The sequence below is a fragment of the Gadus chalcogrammus genome, chromosome 18 (genome assembly GCF_026213295.1).
Source record: "Gadus chalcogrammus isolate NIFS_2021 chromosome 18, NIFS_Gcha_1.0, whole genome shotgun sequence".
NCBI lineage: Eukaryota > Metazoa > Chordata > Actinopteri > Gadiformes > Gadidae > Gadus > Gadus chalcogrammus.
Window position 1 is genome coordinate 9,547,547 of NC_079429.1, and position 25,662 is coordinate 9,573,208.

The window sequence follows — 25,662 nt, forward strand, 5'->3', positions numbered from 1 at the left end:
AGGGATTCCCAACCTTGGGGTCACCTGGTTTGCATATGTTATAAGCTATATATTTTTTATATATATATATTACATAAATGTGTTTTTTTTAGTTTTCAAAGCTTTCAGTTATGTCCTGTATACACGGAAAGGGCGTTGAGATACATATACGTTTGTGGGCGGTTAGCAAAGCATTATTTCGATTTACATCCCTGTTTTGTCGCCCTCTGCAGGCTGGAGGAGTCTAGTGCGGCTCTGTGCACCCACATGGAGCGGCTGGAGCAGGAGATGGAGCAGGAGAGGAAGAAGCAGCGCATGCTGGAGATCAAGCTACGCAACTCTGAGAGGGCACGCGAGGACGCTGAGAACCGAAACAAACTCCTGGAGAAGGAGATGGAAGACTTCTTCTCCACTCTGGGTGATCTCGCCCTTGGGGCAAGAACAAGCGATATATAACACGTGGAGCCACCATCGCTGGGTTTTTACACACACTGTAAACAACCTGCTGACTTCTGGGGTTCAATTCCAGCGGGTTCTCGGATCCATCAACTCCATCCAATCAGGACACGGCTTCCAGAAACATGGAACACGTCATTGTTTTGTTGGGAATTTCTCGGTTTGGAGTTAGAGGAACTGGATTTTGGATTGGGATTGGAAGATGATGAAATGTAAAAAATATATAAATAGGATGGACACTAGCTACTACTTGGCCGAGAATTATAAAATCCCTGTTGTGGAGAGTGAAGTGCTGCTTAAACCCCTTGACCAAACCAAGGAGACCACAAACTTTGTGCGTTCCATTTATCACACATGGATCCGATTTTATACGCAAGTCAGGTTCTTGTATGTATCCGTTGAGAGAGGGGGAATGGAATGGATTATGTGAAGTAAATATTAAGATCCAGTGAATGAAATCCCATTGTTGAATGCAAGCTAATGCTTAATCATCTAAGCAAAGCTGTACAATGCCAGCCATCGTAGAAGTATTCCCTGAAAGTAGCTTATGGCCTACTACTGAAGACAACCTCCTTTCATTAGAACGATCACTAACAATGATCTTCTCCTTTGGATCATCTACCCAACAGATCTTTATTATGGTAACAAGGGCCAAGCCTGTATGGAAGGGTATCCTAAACAAGGGGTTGTCAATGGTGCACAGTACTTAACCATAAGAGAAACAAGACCTTGAGAACTCTTCTGCTTCGCGCAGAAGAGTGCCATTGATTTAGCAAAACTGCAGTAAAAAGGGAATTGTTCTACGATGGTTAATTCTGGATTGCTGGTTGATCTCAGGCCACTTGTGTGCCTAGCTAACGAACCATTGGACGTAGCTAGCTGCGTCCAATGTTGATATCCCATGCCCCTCTGTCAACAAAAACCGACAAAAAGTATTTGGTTTACACCAATACTTGCAGATGAAGGTTGTATACCTCAGAAGATAAAGTAACACTATAACAGGGACAATTTCAACGTGTGACGTGCGACTTTAAGCATTTACAATTTAGCCTATGCTGCCGTAAAAGCCAGGACATGCAGAAACGATATGAAGGTTGCTTGAAATCCATACCAAAGCCCCCAAAAGCTAAGACTTATACTCTGGTGTTTGCTAACCTGTATGACCTGTACAACCAGACTGGTAGCCATGTTGGTCTTGACACAGGAAGCTGACCACTGCCATCACAGTTAACGATAGCATTTCCTGGTTGTGCCTTCAGGGAAGTGTTATTAAACATATAAAAAAGTGTGCTGCCTTCTATTGCGGATTGGTAATTTAAACAGAAAGACATACAATGAAATACCTTCAATTGACCTGGATTGTGTCATTTATTGTGAAGCTGATTTTGTGTACTGAATAGACTGAATTTTGAATTGAGAATGTACTCTTCGTAGTGAATGTACTGTGTTGTGAATGAAACCAACGGAACCATTATTTTAAAATAGCTAGAAAACAGAATATCACTGTAGTTGCCCACAATGTATCAACCTTAGGGTTGATATCAGTTTGTACCACTTCACAATGTCTTTGATATAGGAATCCAATCACTAGCCAACAAGACAAGTAGGTTTAATTCCTTACTTATCAACCTCAAATACGAAAACATACAACAAATATATGATAGACATGTGTCATTCAAAAGACTTAGGTTCACGCAGTCATGTGTTGTAAGCATTGCATGTGGTTAAATTGTTGTCTTTTGTGCAGATAGCAGCCCTCATTTCCTAAGGAGCGCACTGTTACCAGTATGAATTAAAAGTGAAAATGTGCTTTGGTTGGGAAAAGAAAAGGTAATAATTTTACTTTTCTTATTTTAATATATTTTGTACAGAAGAACATAGTAAATGTTATTCAATGGCCCTCGTTATGAGTAAATGTTTGCAAGTGAGGATATCAGAGTTTTCACCGTAAGTTTTTTTTTGTTTTTTTTTATGAACTGACAACTTAAGTTTACGGGCCTCTATTTTACCACTATGATATGTGGGTCGACAGGCCTCTTCGTGATGAATATAGGGGGGTATTTGAAATGGCGTTTCAGCATCACACCTGGTGGTAAAATGGGGGCCCTTTAAGCAAAATGTGCTGGACTGAAGACTTAACTATGTCTCCACAGAGCAGTTATGGTGCTTATTTATTATAAATCAACTCTATTGTAATGAATGAATAATCTATGAATAAATGAAAAATTGATACTGAAAAGACTTCAGTGGGAATGCAACAAACAAACCAAAGTATTGTGTCATTTGGATCTCATTTTAAGTGCCACATTACGATCGAAGTACACATTTTTTTGGCTTATAAAATGGTCTTCAACGTAAATGAAGAACACGGAAACACCTGAGTGATTCAAAGTGTATTTTACTTTATTTGCAGTACATGTTTTTTTGTTGGTTGTTTTTTTTCTGAGTTGGCATCGTCCGATCCCAGGGCATGTATTCTAGTAGTGCACTTAATCGTTGTTTGCGCTTCTCTGGGGTCACGCAACACCAACAACTCTTAATCTACTTGCATGGCTGGATTCACTAGCAAACATTACAAACCAGCACCATACATATAACAAGTTTTTACAATTTTTTTTAGGCATTGAAACTTTTATCCTGTTTTGTTTATTAACATTATTTTCGTCTTACCACACAACCAAATCAAGATCTTCTGGCCATGATGAACATGAAGAAATCTCGTTTACTTTTCTTTTTTTGTATTTTCGATCTCTGGCCGGATCTGATTGGTCGGTAAGACTAATTACAGAACAATATGATTATAAACAAGTCACAGCAAAAAAAAAAGAAAATAAAAAAATGTAGTCTTAAAAAAGGGGAAACGTGTCGACAGTACCAAACATTTTCTCTACCTTCAGGAGACAGCTAACGTGGCTAGCGCCGGGACTCACAACTAGCACAATTTGCTGAAGGTATTGCACTGAAAAACAAAACAGAAAAATAGGAAAAAGAAGGGGGAGAAAAAATATATACATATAACATTTGTTTTAAACTTCTAGGACAAGTAGGCCTATACATAATGTACAAAACTAGAGGTCTGCTCAAATTAACAATGGTACAGTTTCAAAATAAATAAATAATATTTATGTTATTCACACGTCTTCCGTAGCTAATTCTGCAGGTAACTGAGTCCATCCGAATCCATAACCAAGTGTGTCCATCCAAAAACTGGTAGAAACTTTGAGTGAGGTAGTCCATCAAAGCCTTAAATTAAGATTAGGTTTTAGCAGTAAAATAAAAACACCCTAAAAAAAGCTTTCCAATTGTGACTAAGGTCAAATTCAAATAAAATAAAAAAGACAGAGCATGGGATAATAAAAGCATCATTTATTTTGCCATTATTGTCTTACATTTCCTGCAATTACAGCAGGAAATAAGCTCCTGTTGTTACCAAGTCATGCCAGCTCATCCGTGAGCCTAGGGAAGCTAAGTAGCGTTGTCACCACTATCCTTGAAAAAATTATAATAGTTTGGAAACCTGTTATCATTGGTAATTGATTGGAAGTTAAAAGGAATGTCAAGGTAGTAAATCAATTGAGTGTTTTGTGACGAAAAGCGTGAAATTAACCCAAACAAATACGTTTAACTGTAAAACGGATTTACCTCACTGAATTAATCTTTGCTATTCACAAGTACTGTTAAGATATGAATAGATGGATATTTCAGCAGATTCTCATCAAGGTCACATCAAATGATGGCCATTCAAAACTGGACCCACGCAATATTATGTGACCAAACAGGGTGTTTGTAGCCCTCCGTTCTGTTTTTTAACCCTCAGGAGAACTCTTCGCATTTATCTTTAAAAGTATTACAGATTTTGAAAAGTCTCCCAAAAGCAATTGTAAGGAGAGGCGAGAAGGGAGATTATGAACAAATAAAAAATTTCAGAAATGTTTATGTCATTAGCTGTTACCTCAACCGTTGCAAAATGTGCTAAAATCTTGATCATGATTCACTAGTGTGATTTAAAGAAACAAAAGACTTTGACAATCCACCTTTTCCTTTCAAAACAACAGAAACGAAAATAAATGTTTGTTATTACTATGGTTACCCTGCAAAAAGACTACAGTCTCCAACTTTATCGTCAAAACATACAACAAAAAAGAAACAGTAGAAAAATATACAAAACATTTGCAAGAACGTCCACCTTTCGTGATTGATTTTAAACGTGTAACCTGCCATTTCTTACCTACGAAAACTCTCCGCGCCGAACGAGTACACTACCTCCTACGAAGTCGGGAATGAACACTTAAACAATAGGCACTTTCCTTTCCAATAATACAAATAAAAACACACCCCGAAGAAGGGCTCCATTATTGCATTCAGTAAATAATCGTCAGACATTAAGAGGGAGAGAGACTGTTTACATTTTTCTTATCTTTAGTTTTTCTCATATTGAAGTTAGGCTGCCATGCGTTGAAAACGAAGGGGAGTTTTGGTTTAAAAATCGTAGTCACGCTCCCAATAGATTTGAGTTAAAATCTGAAACCGTCGCAAAGAGCACAAAGATACATCCCGTTACGTTACTAATAAAAGGATCTTGTATTAGGAAGCAAAACTTATCTAAATCATACTTACACAGTTCCCTCTTGGTCGTACGATACACATCCCTCAATAGACACTACAGATCCAACACCTTCAACAAACCTTCTCGACATCACACCTTGGTACTTACTGATACATTCTCTGTACACCCCAACTGACACGTCAAACCTCACAGCACTCGCAACCTTTCCATATCCGTAAAGCTCCCATAGTCTATGTCAATACATTCCCCCAGTATTTTGCCGTCAATGTGACATTACCGTTTAAAGCAAACCTCTCGAGCAGTGGTGGGGGATTTAAGTGTAAAGCTATTCTCGGGGCTATCTGAAGGGATGTACAATCCTACACGCCCACTGCGAATAAAACATAAAAAATAGAAAAGTGAAAGAAAAAAAATCAGCAAAAGAAACGCTTAAAAGCTCTACTTCTCCCCCCCCCTCACTGTGCCGTTACATAGCTTAAAAAGGAAAAAATAAATAGTACAATTCTTACATCTCACACAGCAGGGGTAAAATGGTGGAAAGAGCGGGAAATCAAACAGCATTTTGAAATCGCCAGCAGCTGTCAAGAATAAACTTAACATAACAAAAAAAAGAAAGAAAAAATATCGTTTCCAAAAGAAAAAGTGTTTACAGGTAAAGAAGTAGTAGTAGTAGTGGTGACTCACAAGGAGACACCTAATATCTTTATACAAACAAATCTTAAAAAAGGGAAAAGAATCAAACCGAGCGAAGCATGGTTTCAAAAAATTATCAGCTCCTTGATACAAAATACGGTAACGTGTTTTACGGAAGTATTGAGATCAATCATTTGTTGAAGTATATTCAAATGGCTCACCGCAAACATAATTTTTTGAAGCAAAAAATAAACGGACCCTTGCTCTGTACAAACTCAATCTACATGTATATGGCGTGACGTAATAGTAGTAGCCTAAACACCAACTGAAAGATTTACAAAAACAACTAAAATAAAAAACAGATCACATGAAGAGGTTTTTCAATATATTTCTTTTTTCTTCTCAACGTCCATGAACCAAAAATCATGAAAAGTTTGCATCGTAGGATTCAGAACGTCGAAACAGGATGCCACAATAAATTAAAGCCTGGACTCAAGTTCAACAGAATTACCAAACGAAAAAGAAACTATAATTATAAAAAATAAGAAAATGTCCTTAATAAAAAAAAAAGAAGACGAGAAGAAAGAACCGAAAGGAACCAAAATGGCCACAGATAAACTGACCTCGATGCTACACTACGAAAGCCTGAACAACAGACGAATGAGAGAGGGGGAGGCGGAACTGTGGGAGGGGTCAGTGTCGGGCTTGTAGACTTTGGGTCCTCTTCAGGTGGGTGGGGGAGGGGTGGAGCTTACCACCTCACACCAGAAAGAAAATAACTAGGAAGTTGTGTTTGTTGCCGTTGCGTTCTGTTGTTGTTGTTGATAGTCATCTGCAGCAGCCCGGCGGGCCGGTAGCGCCCGGGCCAGCACTAGGCGATGGTTGTAGCTAAGGCGGGCTCCAGGCTGCTGCCGGTGGGGGCGGGGGCGGAGAGGGTGGGGTCGGAGACACCTGCGGCGGAGGCGGACGGGGGTTGGTGGTGCTGGTGCTGGGGGGGTTGGCTCACTGCTGCACCTGTGCTATGAGATACAGTGGCAATGGTCGGCGGTCAGAAAGGTAAAGGGTGGGGGGCTGGGATGAGGGGCAAAATAGTATGGTGGCCACAAGGGGCTTATGATTCCAGGCCAAAAGGTTCTGGGTCTGATCCCGTGTTCCCATCCTTCCTGACCTGTAGGCATCTTTAAGCAGGATGCCTTAGCTCCTACCTGCTCCTTTAACCAACATACGTATATCGCTGAAAGCTGTTCTGTTTGGGTTGTTTAGGGGAAACACTTTAAAATATTAGGGGGTTGTTACTAGAGCTAAAAACGCTTTTAAATAATGGTGTTTGCGATTTGTGCACTCTCGCACCTGCTCAGTTTTTGGTAAAACGTTTACGAGCTTCAGTAAAACCTTTTCATCGAATGTTTGCATTCTATCTTTGGGATCCATGAGCGGGAGTACAATCCCTGCCTGCTGGTCGCTGACGTGGAATGTCTGATAAAAATGTCTGAATAGCAATAACTCAGTCCACTAACCTTGAGAAGCGGGCTGTCCCCGGATCAACCCATTCTTTGTCCTCTCCTCCCAGTCGACTTCTTTGTATATCAACTCTGTAACAAACACAGACACCCACACACAGCGTGTAAGGCCACATGACCAAGAACCAGGAAGGGAAGCTCGTTACCCAACGCAAAATAACACAAGGAAGACTTAACAACGTCAGGTCATTAATGAACAGAGGACGAGGAATGGAACAAATCAAATGTGACGCATTTCCACGCTGCTTGCTTTCACAGCTCGTCACCAGCATGAGTAAGAGAAGAGAGGGACGAAGACGTCTTCCTACCTTTCCACTCCTCTACCGTGTGCTCCCTCTCGTCCAGCTGTTTGTCCGTGATGAGGGGGGGAGGCTGTGAGACAGACAGACGGACAGGCAGGGGGTTCACATCTCTGTCACATGTAGGAAGATGGTCACACTGATCCAAGGGGGCGAGCCAAGCCGATTTGGAGTCTCACAGTCTGAGCTACAGCGAGGACCCCACTTAAGTTAACACCCACTTAACATCTATCCATCCATGCCAAGACCAAGATCAAACTCAGAGCAGGGCTTATCGATTATGACAAAATTGATAATTGCATCTCCCGATATTGTGACTTGGATTATTAATTGTAATTCTGTGGGAATTAGAGTATATATAAATCGATCGACATGCAATTCATTGTACCATCTGAACTCAGGCATACACTCCTCCACCCGAAATAGACCATTAAAGTCTCCAAAATGATGTATTGCATTTTCAGACTTCAATCTTTTCAATCTTCTCTTTGCAGGGAAGCCTGGCCATAATAAACACATAAGCTTCAGATATCTCCCTCGTCGAGGGCTGTAATAACGCAAAGAACTCGCAAATCTTAACGCCACCATTTCCCCCGATCTACAGTAGAGGAACATAAGAAATAATGTTTCTGCTCGGCCGTGTAGAGGAGGTGTGTTCAGCTGTTGGATATTAGAGTTAGCATTCTCCCCCCTGGGTTAGAACCGTTCCTTGTTTGAGCAGTAGATAAGACCAGTGAAGAATCATCCAAATCTATAGCACTACTTTCATGAGAAATGAAACGAAACTTTTCTTCCAACTTTCCTTCCATTTCCCCCAAGGTTGGTTACGTTTTTTCTCTTTTGGTGTGATCCTCCAACGTTTACTTTGTATCGGTCTCTGGCGGTTATGAGACACAGGTTCAGATTCAACTTCAAAATAAAAGTCCCACCACCTGGGTGAACCTCTGAATGCCAGAATAATGAAGACAAGGCGTGTCGTCGACACTCACAGAGACATCTGACACAGAACGTTAGCTGCAACACTTGCTCAAACAGCTCTCAGAAGTCGGAAGAGGTTTAGGCAATTAGCAGCAGAAAAAGCTAGAACACATACACCACACACACACACACAACACACAGCTTGCTTACCCCCGCCTTCCCAAACCTCGATGGGGTCTGTACAACATCACGTTGATGTAGGCGTGCTGGAGGGCCTCTCCGTCACCGATGATCCGCTTGGACGCAGTGGATTCATTCATCTCTGCATCTTGGACGGGGCAGGTCACTGGCCTGGCATGCTCGCATTGCAATGTTCCGGTGGCCCACCCGCGGGGGGAAAATAACAGGAACAAGGTGGAAATGTTATGAAGGAAATGTTGTGAGGTTCATTTGCGTGCCGAGTGTTTACCTCTGAAATATCCCTCTAGCTCTCCATTACAGCACCTGGATTTGTTTTATTTCCACTTGGACGTTTCCAACCGTCCCCATCTCTTTCTCAAGCCTCGTTTGGTTTAACTCTTCCTATTCTCTCTCCTCTTATTAATCTCACAATATACATCCATAATTCATTCTTCTGTATATTTAGGTGTGCAGTTGTAGTTCCTTACAAAATTCAAAAAACCGTCACTTTTTCCATAACATCAGCCCCATTTCGGATGACAATAACACAATAGAAGAGCGATGGTTAAAACCTTCCATAAGCCACTCCACAGCCCCAAGGGGAGGAGGCGGAGAACGTTCCGTCATCACCTTTTAGCTTGTTGTGCTCCGAGTCGGCGGGGAACAGCACGTCAGGGAAGAGCTTCTCGAAGCTGTAGCCGGCGTAGCGGGGCCGGTTCTCCACGTACGTCCTCACCGATTGGTTGAGCTTCATGAGGAACTCCTGCGAGGGCGTGCCCAGCTGCTCGATCACCTTGTTCCACTGGTCGATGTCTTGGGTTCACGGTGTTAAGAAAAACGACAGAAAGGCTGGGCCTCGGGGAAGGGGAGGGGAGGGCTAGTGTTGGGGGAGCTTGGGTGGAGAGATTGCGATAGACCAGCTTGAAATGCTGAACTGTTGGGAGTTTAAATCTTGTAATTAGTTTTAATAGTTTGGTCTTGGTGCCTGAATCCTGGTAAATCGCCAACTTCACGTTAGGTAAAGTCGGTCAACCAGATTTCAATCTGTGAGGTAAAACTTGTTTTCAAAAGCAAACTGGATTTCGAACATACCACAGTTTGGCTAACACTGAGATGAAGGGTCAGGACAGACTGGATGCTGAATATCGCGCTGTCTAACCATATACACAATCACAGTGACAAACTGAAGCATGGCAAGGACTTAGATGTAGGGTGAGGAAGGACAGCGAATTCAGATGCGGAAATTCTGTGTTTCCTAACCACATACACAAATCACTCACGGAGGTTTAACAAATAAGGATTACTAGACAAAACAAGGCTTGTTCACAACGTTTTGTACAGATCCAGCCTCAATCGGCCTTGACTAATGCACTTCTGTGACTCACTTCTAGCGGAACGTGAACTACATACGTGATGGAAAGAATAAGTTGTTTGCGGTAAGCAATGAGCAAACATTTTTGAAAGGGAGGAGACGCTGGAAGATTACGAACATAAGGAGGATTTATAGGATTTGATGGCTTATGGGAATTATGTCACTTCGGCCGTGCACGGCAGCTATTTAATACTTGTATTACTCGTACCAAATTCATATTGACTATTTGATTTCATTGGAGCGTTCATTTGAGAGGGGGGGGGGGGTACTGCAGACATTTAACAATACATACCCTTTAAAGGTCCCTTAACAGGGGACCCTGTTAAATTGCAAATCATGCTTGGATTACTTTGCATATGGAATAAGTAAAAAACATCTATCTCCAATCCAATTAGGTTTACAACTGTTTCCTGGCTCACCATGAACAACAGCCAGTCCCTGACGACCCAGCGGTGCCTAAGGTTGTGAGCAGGGCATGGGGGCTGGAGACCAGAGACATGGGCGTTTAGTAGGGTTTCTGGACGGAGGTCCAGCTTTAAGGATACGATCAGTACCTGGAAACAACACACTACCACGGACCATTTCAGCCATGATGCAGCCAATAGACCAGACATCAACTGAAAAATGAATTGACAAAACCACCAAATTAGCATGCAAGGACACGATAACAAACACAACACAAGGGGAAAAAGACATGACAAATTAAAGAGAAAATTAAAAAAATATGCTTGGGTTTTTGTGAAGTACAAATTGGAACTAAATGGAATCCATGCAGTGATGGACAGGGCCGAACTCGAGCCAGTGTCCCAAAGGACGCCATGCTAATTTCTTTCACCTCAAATTCACATTAGCATTAATATTGTTAGCTTACAGCAGCTATGAGACACTGACTTTCAAGGCCTGTAAAAAATAAAATGATAAGTATATAAATATGGGAGCACCCTTTGTAATCTTACTGCAATTCATGGATTGTTTGGGAAGACCATTGATGAATTTGTGAATGTTTATATCTGTTAATCTAAATTTAGTAACTAATGTCACCTAATGTTAAAAATTGTTCTATACCTGCCATCAGCGGGTTAATGAATAACACATGAATCACAACCAAGCTATTTCTTGATGGTTTACCTTGGATACACATGAGTATGTTTTCTGATCATACAAGGAGGGTGTCTCCCACAATTCCTTTGGTGGTTATGAAAGAGCAAACTATTTTTAATTCTATTTCCCGTTTTTCCCCGGTGATATCGAGCCACAGGGGGGGGGTGTGTGTGTGTGTGTGTTCGTGTGTTCGTGTGTGTGTGTGTTTGTGTTCTCCCAAATAAAAGCTGTGTGTTTGGTCGTGCCAAGCATTTGCACAAAATAGAATTTCAATAGATGCTCAGGGACACACGATCGCTCACGGCGTCGGATGAAACAACAGGATTAGAACAAACAATACAGGAGTGGGGATGGAGTAGTTATCATCTTTTTCTCGCTTCCTGCCGCATTCGCATAACTAGGAGACACCAGACGCTGCTGCAAGCAGTTCAAGGATACAATCCCTTCCAGGGAAAAGGATTTTGTGGCGAACCATTTCTGCCAAAATACAGCCCACAGCCCAAATATCCACTACATACACGCAGCATAGAGGGAGAAGGAGGAGGAGTTGGAGGAAGGGAGGGAGGAAGAAGAGTTGAATAAGCAACATAAAGAAGGTGATTAAAAGCAACAAGTCAGCAGGAAAATATAGGTCAGTGTTTTGAGAGGGCCGAGAAGTAGGCGCAGACGATTCTTGCCAGAAGATTCCACTTCTCGGGGGTTAAGGGGTGGTAGCTAAAGCTAAAGCATTGTTTCGATGCATCAGGTGATTACAGGTGAAGTTCTAGAAATGACAAGAGAGGGTTAATAAAAACCGTCGCTCATTCCTTTCCGAGGCGTCCGTTCGGAGGCAGATTCAGTGGTGCCAACAGAAGTGTGCAGACATGGCAAAACGTGTGCGTGTGTGTGTGTGTGTTTGTGTAGTCTGTCTTCGGCAAAAACAAGACACAACATGCAGCCTTCTTCAATAAAACATCAAACAAAAGCCCCAGATGCCGGGCACTGGGATCCCTGATCATTAAGTATCCCACGATGCACTGCTTGCCAATGAGCAAGCTTCCCCTCCCCTCTGCGTCTGACCTTTACAGGCGAAGTGTCCACCAACAGTCAGTCAATGAGTGAATGAGTGAGGAAATGAGTGAATAAGTGAGGGAATAAGTGGGGGAATAAGTAATAATAAGTAAGTAATAGTAAGTCAGTTCCCCCTCCCCCTCCCCCAACCCTGTAGAGACGGGCATGCAGGAGCAGGCCAGGCAGCAACAAAGTAACTCCTCATTGAGCGATGCCTCTGTCAATCAACCAACCAGCCAACCAATCCCCGCCCACTCCCCACCCCTCACTCACCGTTGGCCTGGTAGCCCATGCCCAGGATGACCTCAGGGGCGCGGTAGTAGCGCGTGACCACGTAGGGGGTCATCAGCAGACCTGTGGCGGCGGTCCGGGCCAGGCCGAAGTCCAGGATTTTCAGCGTGCAGTCGGACTTCACCACGATGTTACTGGGCTTCAGGTCCTAATGGGATCAACAGGCTGGGGTGAGAAGGCCGGCTTGACTCAAATGGAGTCTGTTTCGATCCAATATGGCTTGTTCAATTCAACTTTAACCATTTGATTAAATTAATTAAACTTTATCTCACTGGTTTATGAACGTTATTTTGAATGAGGTTGAAGAAAAAGATTCTCCTTGGAATTTTGTTCTGGTCAATCTGTGCTAACAGACTTTTTTTTGGAGGGAATTAAGGCGGCATCATTATTTTCGATCAATCCACATTTTTATTCACCAGACTTCCAAGTATAAACCTCTGGCAGATGCAGAGTCACCTGCTCAGCAACGGACCATAACACATGCAATCTCAGGCAGTGGATTTGATATATATTCATCTTCCTCTTTTGAATACGACTCATCACCTTAATTAACATTACCAGCGTGTGGCAATCGCACGTGGGCTCTGGAGAAGGTCCGTTTGCGTTCGGGTTCCAACAGTGGAAAGGCTCTGTGGAACAGCCATAGCGAGTGGGGGCTCTCCGTGTTTGATGACAACCAAATCACACGGCTCATTGGCCCCGACAGTTGATGTTTAATTGGTGCACTCAAAGAGAAGCAGGCTTGAGACGGCCCTCTTAGTGCTGCGCGGGGAAGGGACTAGGTGCCTTTGTGGAGGGCTTTGTGTGAAGGGCTTCACATGATGTGGAGCCCTTTGAGACTGAGGTGTGAGTCATTGTGAGGATATATTGTTTTGTACACGATAAGCTTGATTTGAATGGGCTCAAAGCACAGACAAATTCAATCATGACATGAAACGGCTCGGTTTTAGTTTATTAAAGTTATGTTATTTGGCATAATCCTTCCCGTTTTTCGGAGGGAGGGGGTTGTTTCGAGCGGACAATAGCGATGCTACGTAGCTTGTTGCCTATGGGGCTCATTGCTTCTGCCTGGGAGAACAAGGGGAGAGAGCGCTACACTAAGCTACTCCTCCGTCTCAGAGTCAGTCACTGACAGGCGGTGTGTGTGTGTGTGTGTGTGTGTGTGTGTGTGTGTGTGTGTGTGTGTGTGTGTGTGTGTGTGTGTGTGTGTGTGTGTGTGTGTGTGTGTGTGTGTGTGTGTGGAATATATGAGGTCTTATATGCAAAATACATGGCCTGTTCTTAACTCAACATATATTTCAGGAGACCCATGCACGAAAATGTATTTTCATAAACTCGGAGGCTGAGCAACATGGCGACACTAATGAATGCAAATCTGTATGTGTCAGTGTTCATCTGTATGTACGTCATTGAATATGTGCATGTGTGTGGGAGTTGATCTCCGTGCCTGTGCGCATATCTGTGTGAGTGAGTCTGTGTTCATATGTGTGCGTGTGTTAGTGAATGCGCCCATGGTAACGTGTGTGGCAATGTTTGTGTTTGTATCTGTGTGTGTGGTAATTTTTGTGTGGTAGTGCGCACGCGAGTGCGTGCATGCATGTGGATCTCTTTACCTGTGTGCATATCTGTGTTTGTGTACCTATGTGCGTGTGTGCTAGCGACTGCGTGTGTGTTCGTGCTTATGTTAAAGGTGAGTGAGTCACCCTGACTCACGCGGTGGATAATGCCGGCGGCGTGCAGGTGCTTGATGCCGCACAGCATCTGGTAGAGCAGGTAGGACAGCCTCTCGTGGTCCAGCTCCATCTGGATCACCTGGCACAGGTTGGCGTCCATCAGCTCCATCACCAGGTACCTGCAGTCCCCACCCACACAGACACACACACACACACACACACACACATTAACACACTCGCACATACACAATCACGCACCGCCACAACGGCTATATTCATCACTTGCTCATGCTTTCAGATACGTGTGTGTGCCGTAACATGCTGCTGTGACAGACTCCGCCGACAGATGAGGCTGAAATGGGTCTTAAACGCTACAACATAAAAATAGAGGGAAAGCATTACTTAAAGATCTTTTCAAGGGCAAAATACAGTATATAAATATATTATTCATAAAAAAAAAGGCAGATGTAAGCCTAAAGGGAGCCCAAAAAGAGTCCATCAAAAATAGTATTAAGGACGATTTGTAAATGTTTGTTAAATAACAAAACAAATCTGCAATGTTAATGCATAACTGCTCCCCTACACTTCTCCGTTGCAGTGTGCTGTAAAGTATGTTTCTGAGGCAATGACACCTTCACATTGCTCTCTGATGCACCAATACACACAGCAGGGAGTTCACTGTAGAGACTGACGCCCCGTCCACACGAAGCCGGTTTTTTGGTGAAACCGCATAAGTCTGGACGGACGGCGTTTCGGCCGTCCGTCCAGACGGAGCCGGCGAATCCGGTGCCCGAAACCGCACATTTCCCCAGATAGATTTAAAATCTATCTGGACCCATGCGGTTTCGTGTTAGGATTCGTGTCGCCTGAAACGCAAACGATGACGTCATTAGCCCCCCACCAGCTGGGGGACGTCAGAGTTGCGTTGAATTAAAAAAAAAAAATGTTTATCTTTATTCTTTTAGTCGCTTTAAATAAAGCCCCTTGATAAATGTAATTACTAACTGTACATTAAAAAGCATTTCTGCTCAATTTAAAAGGTTGAATCTCTTCGTGACTGAATGTTTGTATACAGCGCACAGGCTGTATGCCCGCAGGCTTGATGCGCTCCACTTTTTTCCGTGGAGAGCCAGTGCCTTGAATATTTACTACATCGTTCCTACAGCTCGATGCGGTTTCACAATAACTCCGTCTTTACGGAGATATTCCTGAATCTGCCTCCCTAGTGATAAACATATCACTCCAGAACTAGTTGTGTTTAGATAGTGGAATGGAAGTCGTTTTTTCTATCGTCTCTGGAAGTTCGTATTGAAATTGTATTACAATTGTGTTCATTCCTAAAATGTAGCCCAGACACAATCGGACTGCATCAAAGTCAACCGATCTGATCAATAAATGAATCGTTCATCGATTTGATCTATTAAGCGTCTGTTTCAAGGGCCCTTCACTATGCCCAGAATTTAGCAGCGGAGATAAAGATTGTTCTTCAATTCCCTGGTTCATCTGGATAATCTGGCGGTGTGAGGTCACGCCCCTGGCTAGAGATCTTAATACGATCAGATTACGGAGACAGCATCTCACACTTGAAATCACACGTATATGCATGAAAACCCACCACCCATGGGAAACTGCAGCATAAAACAAATACTCACACATCTTGGAATTCCTCCTGCGTCTTCTGTGGCGTGAAGACATTTAATAAGCCGATAATCTGCCCACATAACAAAACAAAGGGGATTAGTTATTCTGCGGCCGTAGCAAAATTAAATGAAGCACTTCAAGACTTCCTCATCTGAAGACCGGTTTTGCCGCGTTCCACATTAGTTGCAATGCGAGCAGCAATACATTCACGAGAGAGAGACACATCGTAATATGATAGGATCTAACACAATGACAATACAAAAACAACATGAAGTAACAATAGCAATACATAGAGGTACACACGGTTCAATAAATATATATTTTACGAATATACAGATCTATCTTACTTCTATTTGAATTCCTTCTAAAAAATAAAGTTGATGCGAAACCTTTTGCTTGCACTGAAAGGTGCGACAATAACACAGTTATAATTATACACGTGTTAAACATATCAATGCATGAAAAAATGTGTGAGAGAGAAACAGAGACAGAGAGAGTTCTACTTTATATGTACATCCCTGGTACTTTATATTTCCCATCTTTAATGTGACTTACGTTCTTGTGATTGACACATTTCATTAGCACCAGTTCTCTGTAGGCCCGCTTGGCATGGGTCTGGTTCTGAAAGGGCCGGCTCAGCTTCTTAATGGCCACATTTCTCTCAAGGTTGTGGTCGTACGCGGAACTGAAAAGAGGAAGAAGGATGGTTTAATGACTTCAAATGGCATGCCTCCAAGGTGACTTGCTTGACTTCACATACATCAACCAAGATATTCTACCTTGAAGATAAACTTCTGCTCAAAGATTTTTTTTTTTTGTTGTATCTTTATTTCACCAGGTTGGACTCAATGAGGTTTAACATGTCTTTTACAAGAAAGACCCAGCCAAGACAGCGTACAATAAAATACAATCGACACCACGGAAACATTAATTTGCACAAGCAGAGAAGAACACCTACAAGGCCAGACAGTTCCAATGTCCTGCATCAGTTGCAGTCCAAGAATTGGCCATTGACTTGTATTCTGACAGCGTATCAAGCACCCCAAGTCCCATCTTGTTTTGAGCTCACTCCATGTAGCCTGACAGCAGACAGAGTTGTCAACTCGTTACACTCCATTTCCATCTTCAGTCTGACATTGCCTCCGATCACTTAAGACCCACATATCCGCCTGAAGCTAACGTCATTATAAATCTGTAGCCATGCAGGCATCCAGGTTTTCCTGGCTAGGTTAAAACAAACCATGATGTTTGGTGATATTGAGAAGACATCTTAGTAGATTTGGAACAGCCTCGATAGCATTTGCCATTGTTGTTATCACTCCTCTTTGCTTCTGGAGAACAGCTTGACAACGCCATATATCCTGCCCTGGGTGCTGATTGGCTCATCGTTATTCCCCCCTGTGGTGTTCATTGGATAAATAACTTTGTTTTAATTCATAATGCCAAACCAGATTCAGTCAACATCGTTGGAATGTGCAGATTCAGAGGTCTGGACCTTGGCCGACTTCCATGATGAAAAAATGCCTAGAAACTAGATGGCTTTCTTATCAAACGAGATTTGAATCTATTTTTCATTGTACAATGAATAACCACAAAAGGTGATCTCTGCATTTACCCCATCTCTAAGGGCAGGGAGGCCCCAGCGACCTGGCCAGGGGACAAACCCAAGGACTACTGCCACCAGTGCCCATGTTGGAGGGCCATGGTGGAGCCAGCTGCTGTTAACATAACATGCATGTCTGCGGTGATGGGGGCAAGCCACGTGAACGGGGAGAACATAACCTGGGGGCTTAGATGTTCTGTATGTAGGATTTGGTTTGGAAATGGGATTTTTGTCGTTTTACATTATTGTGAGCTGTAGAAAAGTATTGGATCTCATGATGCCATGACAATGGACCAACGGAAACTCATGGTTGGATTCAAAATTCATATAGGTTTAGGACAACCACAATCAAACGTTCTCCAAGCAGGGATATATTTTGAGTATGAGCCAGGGATTTTCCATCCCTGGCTGGAAAGAGCCTCAGGATTCCTGTCTTCTCTGCCTTGCTTCATTCATTCATTTCACCCTGACTCCTGGCGTTTATCATTGAGTTCCGGGCGACCTTTATCAATTGGTGCCGTCACTCAGACTAACCCTTGTGTCAGGTTAACCTGCATGCGGTCCATAACCCTGACCGTCTGTATCTAACGTGTGTGACATTAGCCATCAGAGAGGATATTGGCATACAGTTCCCCACACGTGTATGTGTTTGTGTCTTTGGTTGCGTATCGGGCCAGAGTTCATTGTAGGTGCCTCAGCTCTGGTTCAATTAAATTCACAAATGGGCACCAGAGTCCTCCCGTCTCGTCCACATTAAATAGAAAAGTCAACACACTGTACTTTCCATATGTTGATGTGCACAATGCGAATGTGTGTGCGGGCGGAGAGAGGTGATAACTCGTTCCAGTAGGGCTCGGGTGCATTCCAACAGAAATGGTCTGATACAATTGTGCAACAATATAACATTGCAAGAGATAAGACGCCAGGGTGAGAGACACATGATTTATTGGCATTAATGTGGTGCAAATACAGTTTTCATGCTGAAACTTGTAGCCATCCTAATGCTTGGTTTCGTAATAATGTTGCTTCTTTTCTACACAATCAAAGATGTAGGCTACTTTCTATTTTATTTTTCTCTATGCTTTATACATTTAATCCAAAGCCATTCATCAGTGAATGCCCCTTAGAGTTCCATCATGCATTTTTATCTTCTGCCATGAGCGAATAGCAGAACACTATTTCGCTCACTGCATTTTCACAATATTTTTGAATGACAATCATGAAAACGAAACAATGGAGGGGGATGCAGAAGCCGAAACCTTTGATAAATATGGTTTCAAATGAAATAAATAGTACTGTGGGCTAGTGGGCGGCCAACATAATTTAAAAAGTGACGTCTAGGTGGACACGCCCACTTGTAATGTTAGAAGAGGAAGCTAATCACACTCAATATGTCACCTTTAAGAAAACAAGGCATGGCTGATTGCAGTGGCACTAGTAATCCAGCTGTGGCGCTGCCCGGCAGCTGGATGCATGCAGTGTAAACACTGCCATAGATGGACACAAAAAACATTGTGTGCGGCTTTTGTATCCAACAATTATGTGCAATACAGATTAAACGGGGGTAATTTAAATTCCAGCACTCTGATGGCCGCAATGCCAGTTTAAAGGACTAAATTACAGACTGTTTAATATTAGTATTTGTTTAATGTGAGGAGATTGTCTGAGATAGCGTAATAGAGCTGAATTAGGAAAGAGGTCTAGGTTGTCTAAAAAGGGAACACAGGTGTTTGGACTTTCACTACTACCCCAGAAGAGAGTGTTTGGGGAAAGTCTATAGTTGTGCTCCTATTACAGGACGAACTGCAGAAGTACAATTACAAGGTGGTTCTTCTGATATAATTGTAACTCCTTTTTGCCTTGACAACATTGTGAGAGTACAGAAAACGGAAGATCACCCTTAACAAGAAAATTCATGATATGCAAAGTCATCGTAGGAAAAAATGTCAAGACAGCATTTAAGCAGCATATAAGGTGTCAAAGTAAATATCAGATGGAGGTCTGGCTGGCTGTAGGATAGCAAGCTTTCCAGCTTTGCAATATTCTGCAGATTGTTAAGTCAAAAGGCAGCATGAGAGGATAAACAGGAGGTGCTAGAAAACATATCGAGCTAAAAATAAAAAGAATGGGGAGGCAGCTGGATAGCTGAGTCAGAAGTCAGCTCATTACTTGTCATCAAAAGAAGAAAAAAATGGTATACTTGAGCTAAGGATGGATGCATGGATAAGGATGCGCGCTAGTGCAACACTTGCCACTGAGTGCAAAAATCGACATGAATCACTCCATCTCCATCTAAATTCAGCATTATGTTCAGCTTGGCGACTCACATGTACATCCTTCAAAACGATCTCAAGCACGCATGGAGCACATGCCGATAGACGGAGTCAGTAACGATAGACGTTGCTAACCGCATCTTAACAATCACAGCTTACCAACCCCCCCCCCCCAGTCAAAAAAAGGTCAAGCAAATCCCAACTACTCCCCCGCCACCGAGATGTGCGTCAGCCTATTCACAAAGCCACAGGCAAGGCGGCGTCTATCTGATCGATGCAGTATGTGTTGTCTAAAATTAACAAAGACTCGATCAATCAGAACACCAGAAGTCTGACGTGTCACATGGCGATGGTTGGAAGGCTCGTGGCCAGCAGTCTGACTGTTGCAGTCGTGGTCCTGTTAATCCCTGTTTAATTCTCAGGAAATACTATTAATATTATAATAGAACAATATAATACTGTACGTTTGGAATAGTAGTTCTCATAGTTCTCCAGTGGGAGAAGTGTTTGTGTTCCAAAGCAGAAACTGAACACAAATTGGGAGAAGATCCATAGCTGGAATCGACCCTTTAATTCAATAACTACATTGTTGTAGCCCACAGGACTCACAAACAAACAAGACCGAGTTGAATGTAAAATGGAAATAACTTCTGTGCCTTACCAGACGATTCCCTGTGCCCCGGAGCCAATGGGCCTGAGGTTCTGGTAGCGCTTCAACACAGTAAACGTAGAATCCCCGACATCTAAGCTGTAGAACTCCTTTTCACGCTTATTGCGATTCATGATGAAGACTTGGGAGGGGGGGGGGAAATCGTCACGTTTTAGGCATCCAAGTCGAGCTCACCTGCAGAGGAAAGGAGAGAAAACGTGGCGGTTACAATGGGTACTGTTTACGTGGAGTATTTTCTTTATAGTGATTTAAATAGGAATTATCTTCTTTTTTTTTAAGACATCGAGTTAATGAAGATATACGGTCCACAAATTTTAATTGACGAAAGAAAATGTCAAGTTGTTAGCCATTATATGGTTAAAATCTGTTCTCCTATTGAGTTATCGGGAGAAACATCTGTTTTCATTGGGATTTTTCAACAAAATAGTGGTCAACAACACCAAGAAACAAACAATGACTAAATAATCCCGGCAACGGGTAGAGCTAAGTGCTAAGCAAGCATGAAGAACGGATCAATTTCAACAGAGTGGTAGGATTTATGTCTGTGGAGGCAATGGGAAACTAGATGGATTTCCAGAGTTAATCACATTTAATGCCCTCAAAATCTCAAGCACCTGGTCACACAAACATGGATCAGAAGTTTCCCCAAAAGCCCAACGTTTCAAACAACAATCTTAAATGGCTGTCTGACTAGAGAACTGATCAGGTGTGAATTTACGTCACCTAATGCTAGATGATCTGCGTCACATGCGCTACAACCATGTCCCGTTGTTTGAACCCCAAGGTCTGACCATTTTAAAACACTGTTCTTACATTGTGATTAGAGCGTGTCTAGCTAGTTATCAGGTTGCACACTTTTTCTGGGTGCTGGGATTGATCCCCACTTTATCTGTTGGGAAACTATCTAGAACACACTGACTGCTAGTCATATTGAATAAAGGTTTCAGATGACTATATAGTAAGAGTGTTCCACCACAGCTCCCCACCCTCTTGTCTTTAATAAATTCCTCTCTGTGTACAGTGCTTCCTCTCTGAAGCCCATACTTGATGTACATATTTCTCCCATGTTCCCTTCCTCAACAGGCCGGGGCATTTACAGATTTATTCTCCGTTGTTCCACGTATGTTGCGCAATATTTTTTCACAGTGATCCTGTCTCGATGATGGAAGAAACCTGTTAAGACAGTCCTGTTGTTGTGACACACGGTGTTCTTTGACAGTGTGTGTTTCCTCACCAGCTCTTTGGCTCCATTTGAGCGGGACGAATAGGGTTGGTCGTATGCCAGGCAGCACTAAGAAGGTGCTAGCTGGAGGACTCGATGGTAAATGGGTTGATGTTGACGTTTTATCCAATAACAGAGCTCAGACGTGTTCAATTATACTTGGACTCCCTTAGATCACTTGGTGTGGACTTTATAAAAATAACTTGGGAGGAAAATACCGCTATTTCAACATCCCATAAAACTGCCATGCTATCGGCTATAGAGGGAGCACAAGTGGAGACAGCACTGGGAAATTTAAGTGATGGAGAGAAAGAGAAAGAAAAGAGGAAGAAAGAAAACGAGAGAGGAAGTGAGATAAATTTGAGAGAGCAAGAGCGAGAGAGATAAGTGGATCTGATGGGGAGCTCTTCTTAAGACAAATCATTAGTCAAATTTGGAACACTGAGCTGAGAGGTTTGTTGACGTGGCGACGGCTGAATATCCCACGGACCCTGACGTTCACTGTGTGGCCTCCTCTCTTCCCCTCCTTTTCGCTCATCCTCCTCGCTCATCCTCCTCTTCTCTCTTTATTGTCTCCAGGCCCATGTGCACTATAGCCAAGCTCGCCTTTCTGCTTCCATTTCATTGGGGCCCATCTCTTTCTCCCGGTTCTTTTGTAGACCTGCCTATCCCTCATCTCCTTCTCATTAACAGTAGGCTTTTATCCAAAGCAAATTGGAAAATGTTAAGATACCTTACATAAATGTCATTAATGTGCTGGTAAAGGTTTGGTCATGTTGCCTTACATGTAGGCTGCATGGCAGAAATTGAGCTTAGCACCCAGACCATTCAGCTGGGAGTTAAACACCCTTTCCTAGAACACTATCCCCAATAGCATTAGACAGTCTTCCATCATCTCCCCTCTGCTTTGGGCTGTCCCCCCCCTCAATCTCCTCCTCCCCCCCTCCCCCAACCCCCTCTGACTGTCTATTTCATCTATCTCCAACTCCCCAGCAAAGACTCTGATCCCAGTGATGTTGTCTCTCTGTCGACGGAGAGACTGCAGAACAAGACGATCCTCAACCACACAAGAGGAGGCTGGCAGGCAGACATCAACAACACTGCAGAACTCGAGGTCTATTTTGGATCCGTCACCAGGTAGAGACTAGAGACACTTCTGAACATAGGGCGAGATACCAAAGAAACACACACACACACACACACACACACACACACACACACACACACACACACACACACACACACACACACACACCACCACACAACACACACACACACACACACACACACACACACACTTCGATATGGCCAGGCCCGGGAAATAAGGCCAAATTCTCCTGTCCCCATATAGGTCTTTAATATCTCGATTACAATATTGCTTTTTCTCGTAGTCCAGAAAATAAATAGTCTTTATAAAATAACCACATGGTAAAGCGTATTTTTGTATACTCCTGTGGGAATTGAATACTTGGCAAATAAAAATAATTGAATATGTTCTCATTTTATAAAGAAGTTTCAAGTGAACCCAAATGGTAAACACAAAACAGTTTCTAGTGGAGCAGTCAGTTGTCACACACAAGGTAGGCATGTACACTCACACTGACAAAATATAGATTCTGAACACCGACTAATAGACATAAACCCTTACAAAAATAAACATACCTTCTTGGAATCAGCCGAAGGGGATTCTCAGACGAATAGTTATTTTCCCTTGCTACTTAACTTTAATTTGTTCATTATTATTTATTAATATCTTAGGTTATAGTAATCCTAATTAACTTTATAAAGTATATAATTTATCCGAAATGCTTATTATATTAATTTATATGAACTATATGAAGATAATACATGAATTTGTTAATCTCTAGATAATCCAGGACTAGACGATGATCTGGGAAAGAAACTTATGGTGTGACAGACATTTTTTCAGGCCTTCTTCTCAACTCAATTTCTAGGGGACAGAGGCAAATTAGCCATGCACAGCTATTCTATGCCGCATTCTTTATGAAAAGGTCTCCCTACACCACTGAATACACGACAAGACATGACCGTGGAATTGGTGCAATAGTATAGTAGGTATGTTTGCTGGGAGACTGTGTGTGTGTGTGTGTGTGTGTGTGTGTGTGTGTGTGTGTGTGTGTGTGTGTGTGTGTGTGTGTGTGTGTGTGTGTGTGTGTCTTTATTTGTAGCCATTGTAAGTTATGAACCGTTGTTGTTTTCAGTATTGTGTGTATGACCTAGACTTGGATAAGCCGCACAAAGATATAAATACGTTATATACCAGCAAGCCTATCCTATTGGCAAACGTCTCCATAAATACAATACTGAGGATAGGGAAGGCCAACAACTGATTTTGAGTAGTGCGAGCAGTCTTTTGAGAGTTTAGAATGGTCGAAAATGAAACACCTAAACCTCCCTAATAGTGGTTAAGTTTTTGGACTCACTCTAAATCAAAACATTCTGGTTGGAAACCCCAATACTCACATCCATCTGTATGCATCCTTGTGTAAAATAACTTACATAGCCTGCCCATTAATGACCAGTGTCTGCTAAATTAATACATCCGATAAGGGGTGGTTTTTATGTTTATATTTTGAAATATCAACCAGAAATACATCGGTTTTGCAGCAGGTATTGCTACAGTGAGCCCACTGAGACCTACAGTGACCTTTGTATTTCTCCTGGCATACTGCTCGGCCACGCTGCAGGATAGGTCGACCACAACGTCACAGCACCAGAGTGGAGCAACTCTGCCAAATGTCCCCCAAACACATCTTGATGGGGGAGATAATAACTGCATGTACACACATGTAGGGCACACACACGTTGAGCACACACACACGCACACACATACACACACACACAGTCTGCTACTTTGTATGCACAGTCACATATTAAAAACAAAACACGTTCTATAAAGGCAGGCATAAGAATGGTGTTAGGTATAGACTGCTACGGTAGGCTATTTACAATGAAACAGATTTGGTAATTGTTCATCACATAATATTGTGACGATAACGACGATTTACATAAGACTCCACATTAAACGAATTGGAAAAATTCCTTAGATGAAGGTCATTTTGCAGGCTATTGCCAAGTCAAAATCTATCAATAAAAACGTATTGATTTAAATGTTGATTATTGTCTCTATGATTCCCCAACTAAAACGGCGTCTATTCACTTAGACCTCAATGTTGAGTCGACCTACACGTGAAAAGGTAAATCTAGCCTGCAGCGACTATATTGATATTCAAATCACATTCATGACACCTGCCTAACACAACCTATACGCCACTACACACACTGGGTAGCCTTGCGATTAACCAAACCAACACAGTAGGCTACCACAGGGTTTTAACATAATAATTACATAACCACTCAAAAATAAATCTGAACGGACATACATGGCCGGGTTACACTTTAAAAGGTTGCATATTGTGGTGCTATGTAGCCACACACACACACACGACCACACACACACGACCACACACACACACACACACACACACACACACACACACACACACACACACACACCACACACACCACACACACACACACACACACACACACACACACACACACACACACACACACACACACACACACACACACACACACACACACACACACACACCACTTTGCTTACAATGTAGCCACACTCTGGTTTCTTTTGCCAGTTAGGCCAAACCAGTGTAGCATACTGTGGTGGGGGAAAAACATTTAAACAACACATATCTCATGGTTCTGTATGTCCTGCCTGGCACATAGGTGACCATGAACATTCCGGCACAGTTGACAATACCATGTTTGAAACAAATCCATATATTGAGCTTACCCCTCAACGACAGAACGCTCAAGTAATTCCAGTAGAGTAGTACAGCCGCAGTCGCTGATCTCCCCCGTTGCAATGTACGCCCTTAGTGTTTCCCCCCCAAAAAACAAATCCTTGTTCATTCGTTGATAATGTCAACCTACAATATTAAGTATTCCTTGTCCTACGAGAGCTGAATAACATTAAAATACATGTGTACCACGTAACCTAATCTTTGTGCTTCCGTGACACAAGCAGTTTCTGCCATTTCATACCGATGTCGTCGAAACCCCGCGATGTTTCCTCGGCTGCACAATGAAAACGCTAGGGGCGTTCAAGAGCTCTCGCGTGTTCACCAATGTTCCCGTGGCGTTGTATGGATTTTGCAACGTTTTTTTCT

At 42.7% G+C, this 25,662-nt stretch overlaps 2 protein-coding genes across 3 annotated transcripts in view; one reads left to right on the plus strand and one right to left on the minus strand.

Annotated features, from left to right (window-relative positions):
• si:dkey-191m6.4 (rho GTPase-activating protein 22) overlaps positions 1-3,707 on the plus strand; it is a 30,331-nt gene extending 26,624 nt beyond the window's left edge. For both annotated transcript variants that reach the window (XM_056576519.1, XM_056576520.1), the window contains exon 10: positions 213-3,707. In XM_056576519.1, the coding sequence (XP_056432494.1) occupies positions 213-435 (223 nt within the window). In that variant the 3' untranslated portion in view covers positions 436-3,707. The remainder of the gene's footprint in view (positions 1-212) is intronic.
• On the minus strand, positions 2,817-25,555 carry mapk8b (mitogen-activated protein kinase 8b). The gene is given in 13 exon segments (XM_056576521.1): positions 2,817-6,649; positions 7,153-7,227; positions 7,464-7,567; positions 8,616-8,698; positions 8,700-8,731; positions 9,183-9,365; positions 10,470-10,541; positions 12,349-12,514; positions 14,080-14,218; positions 15,692-15,750; positions 16,236-16,365; positions 20,218-20,400; positions 25,287-25,555. Coding segments are annotated over 12 exon segments (1,308 nt in total). The 5' UTR covers positions 20,340-20,400; positions 25,287-25,555; the 3' UTR covers positions 2,817-6,506.
• Between the last annotated feature and the right edge of the window lie 107 nt (positions 25,556-25,662).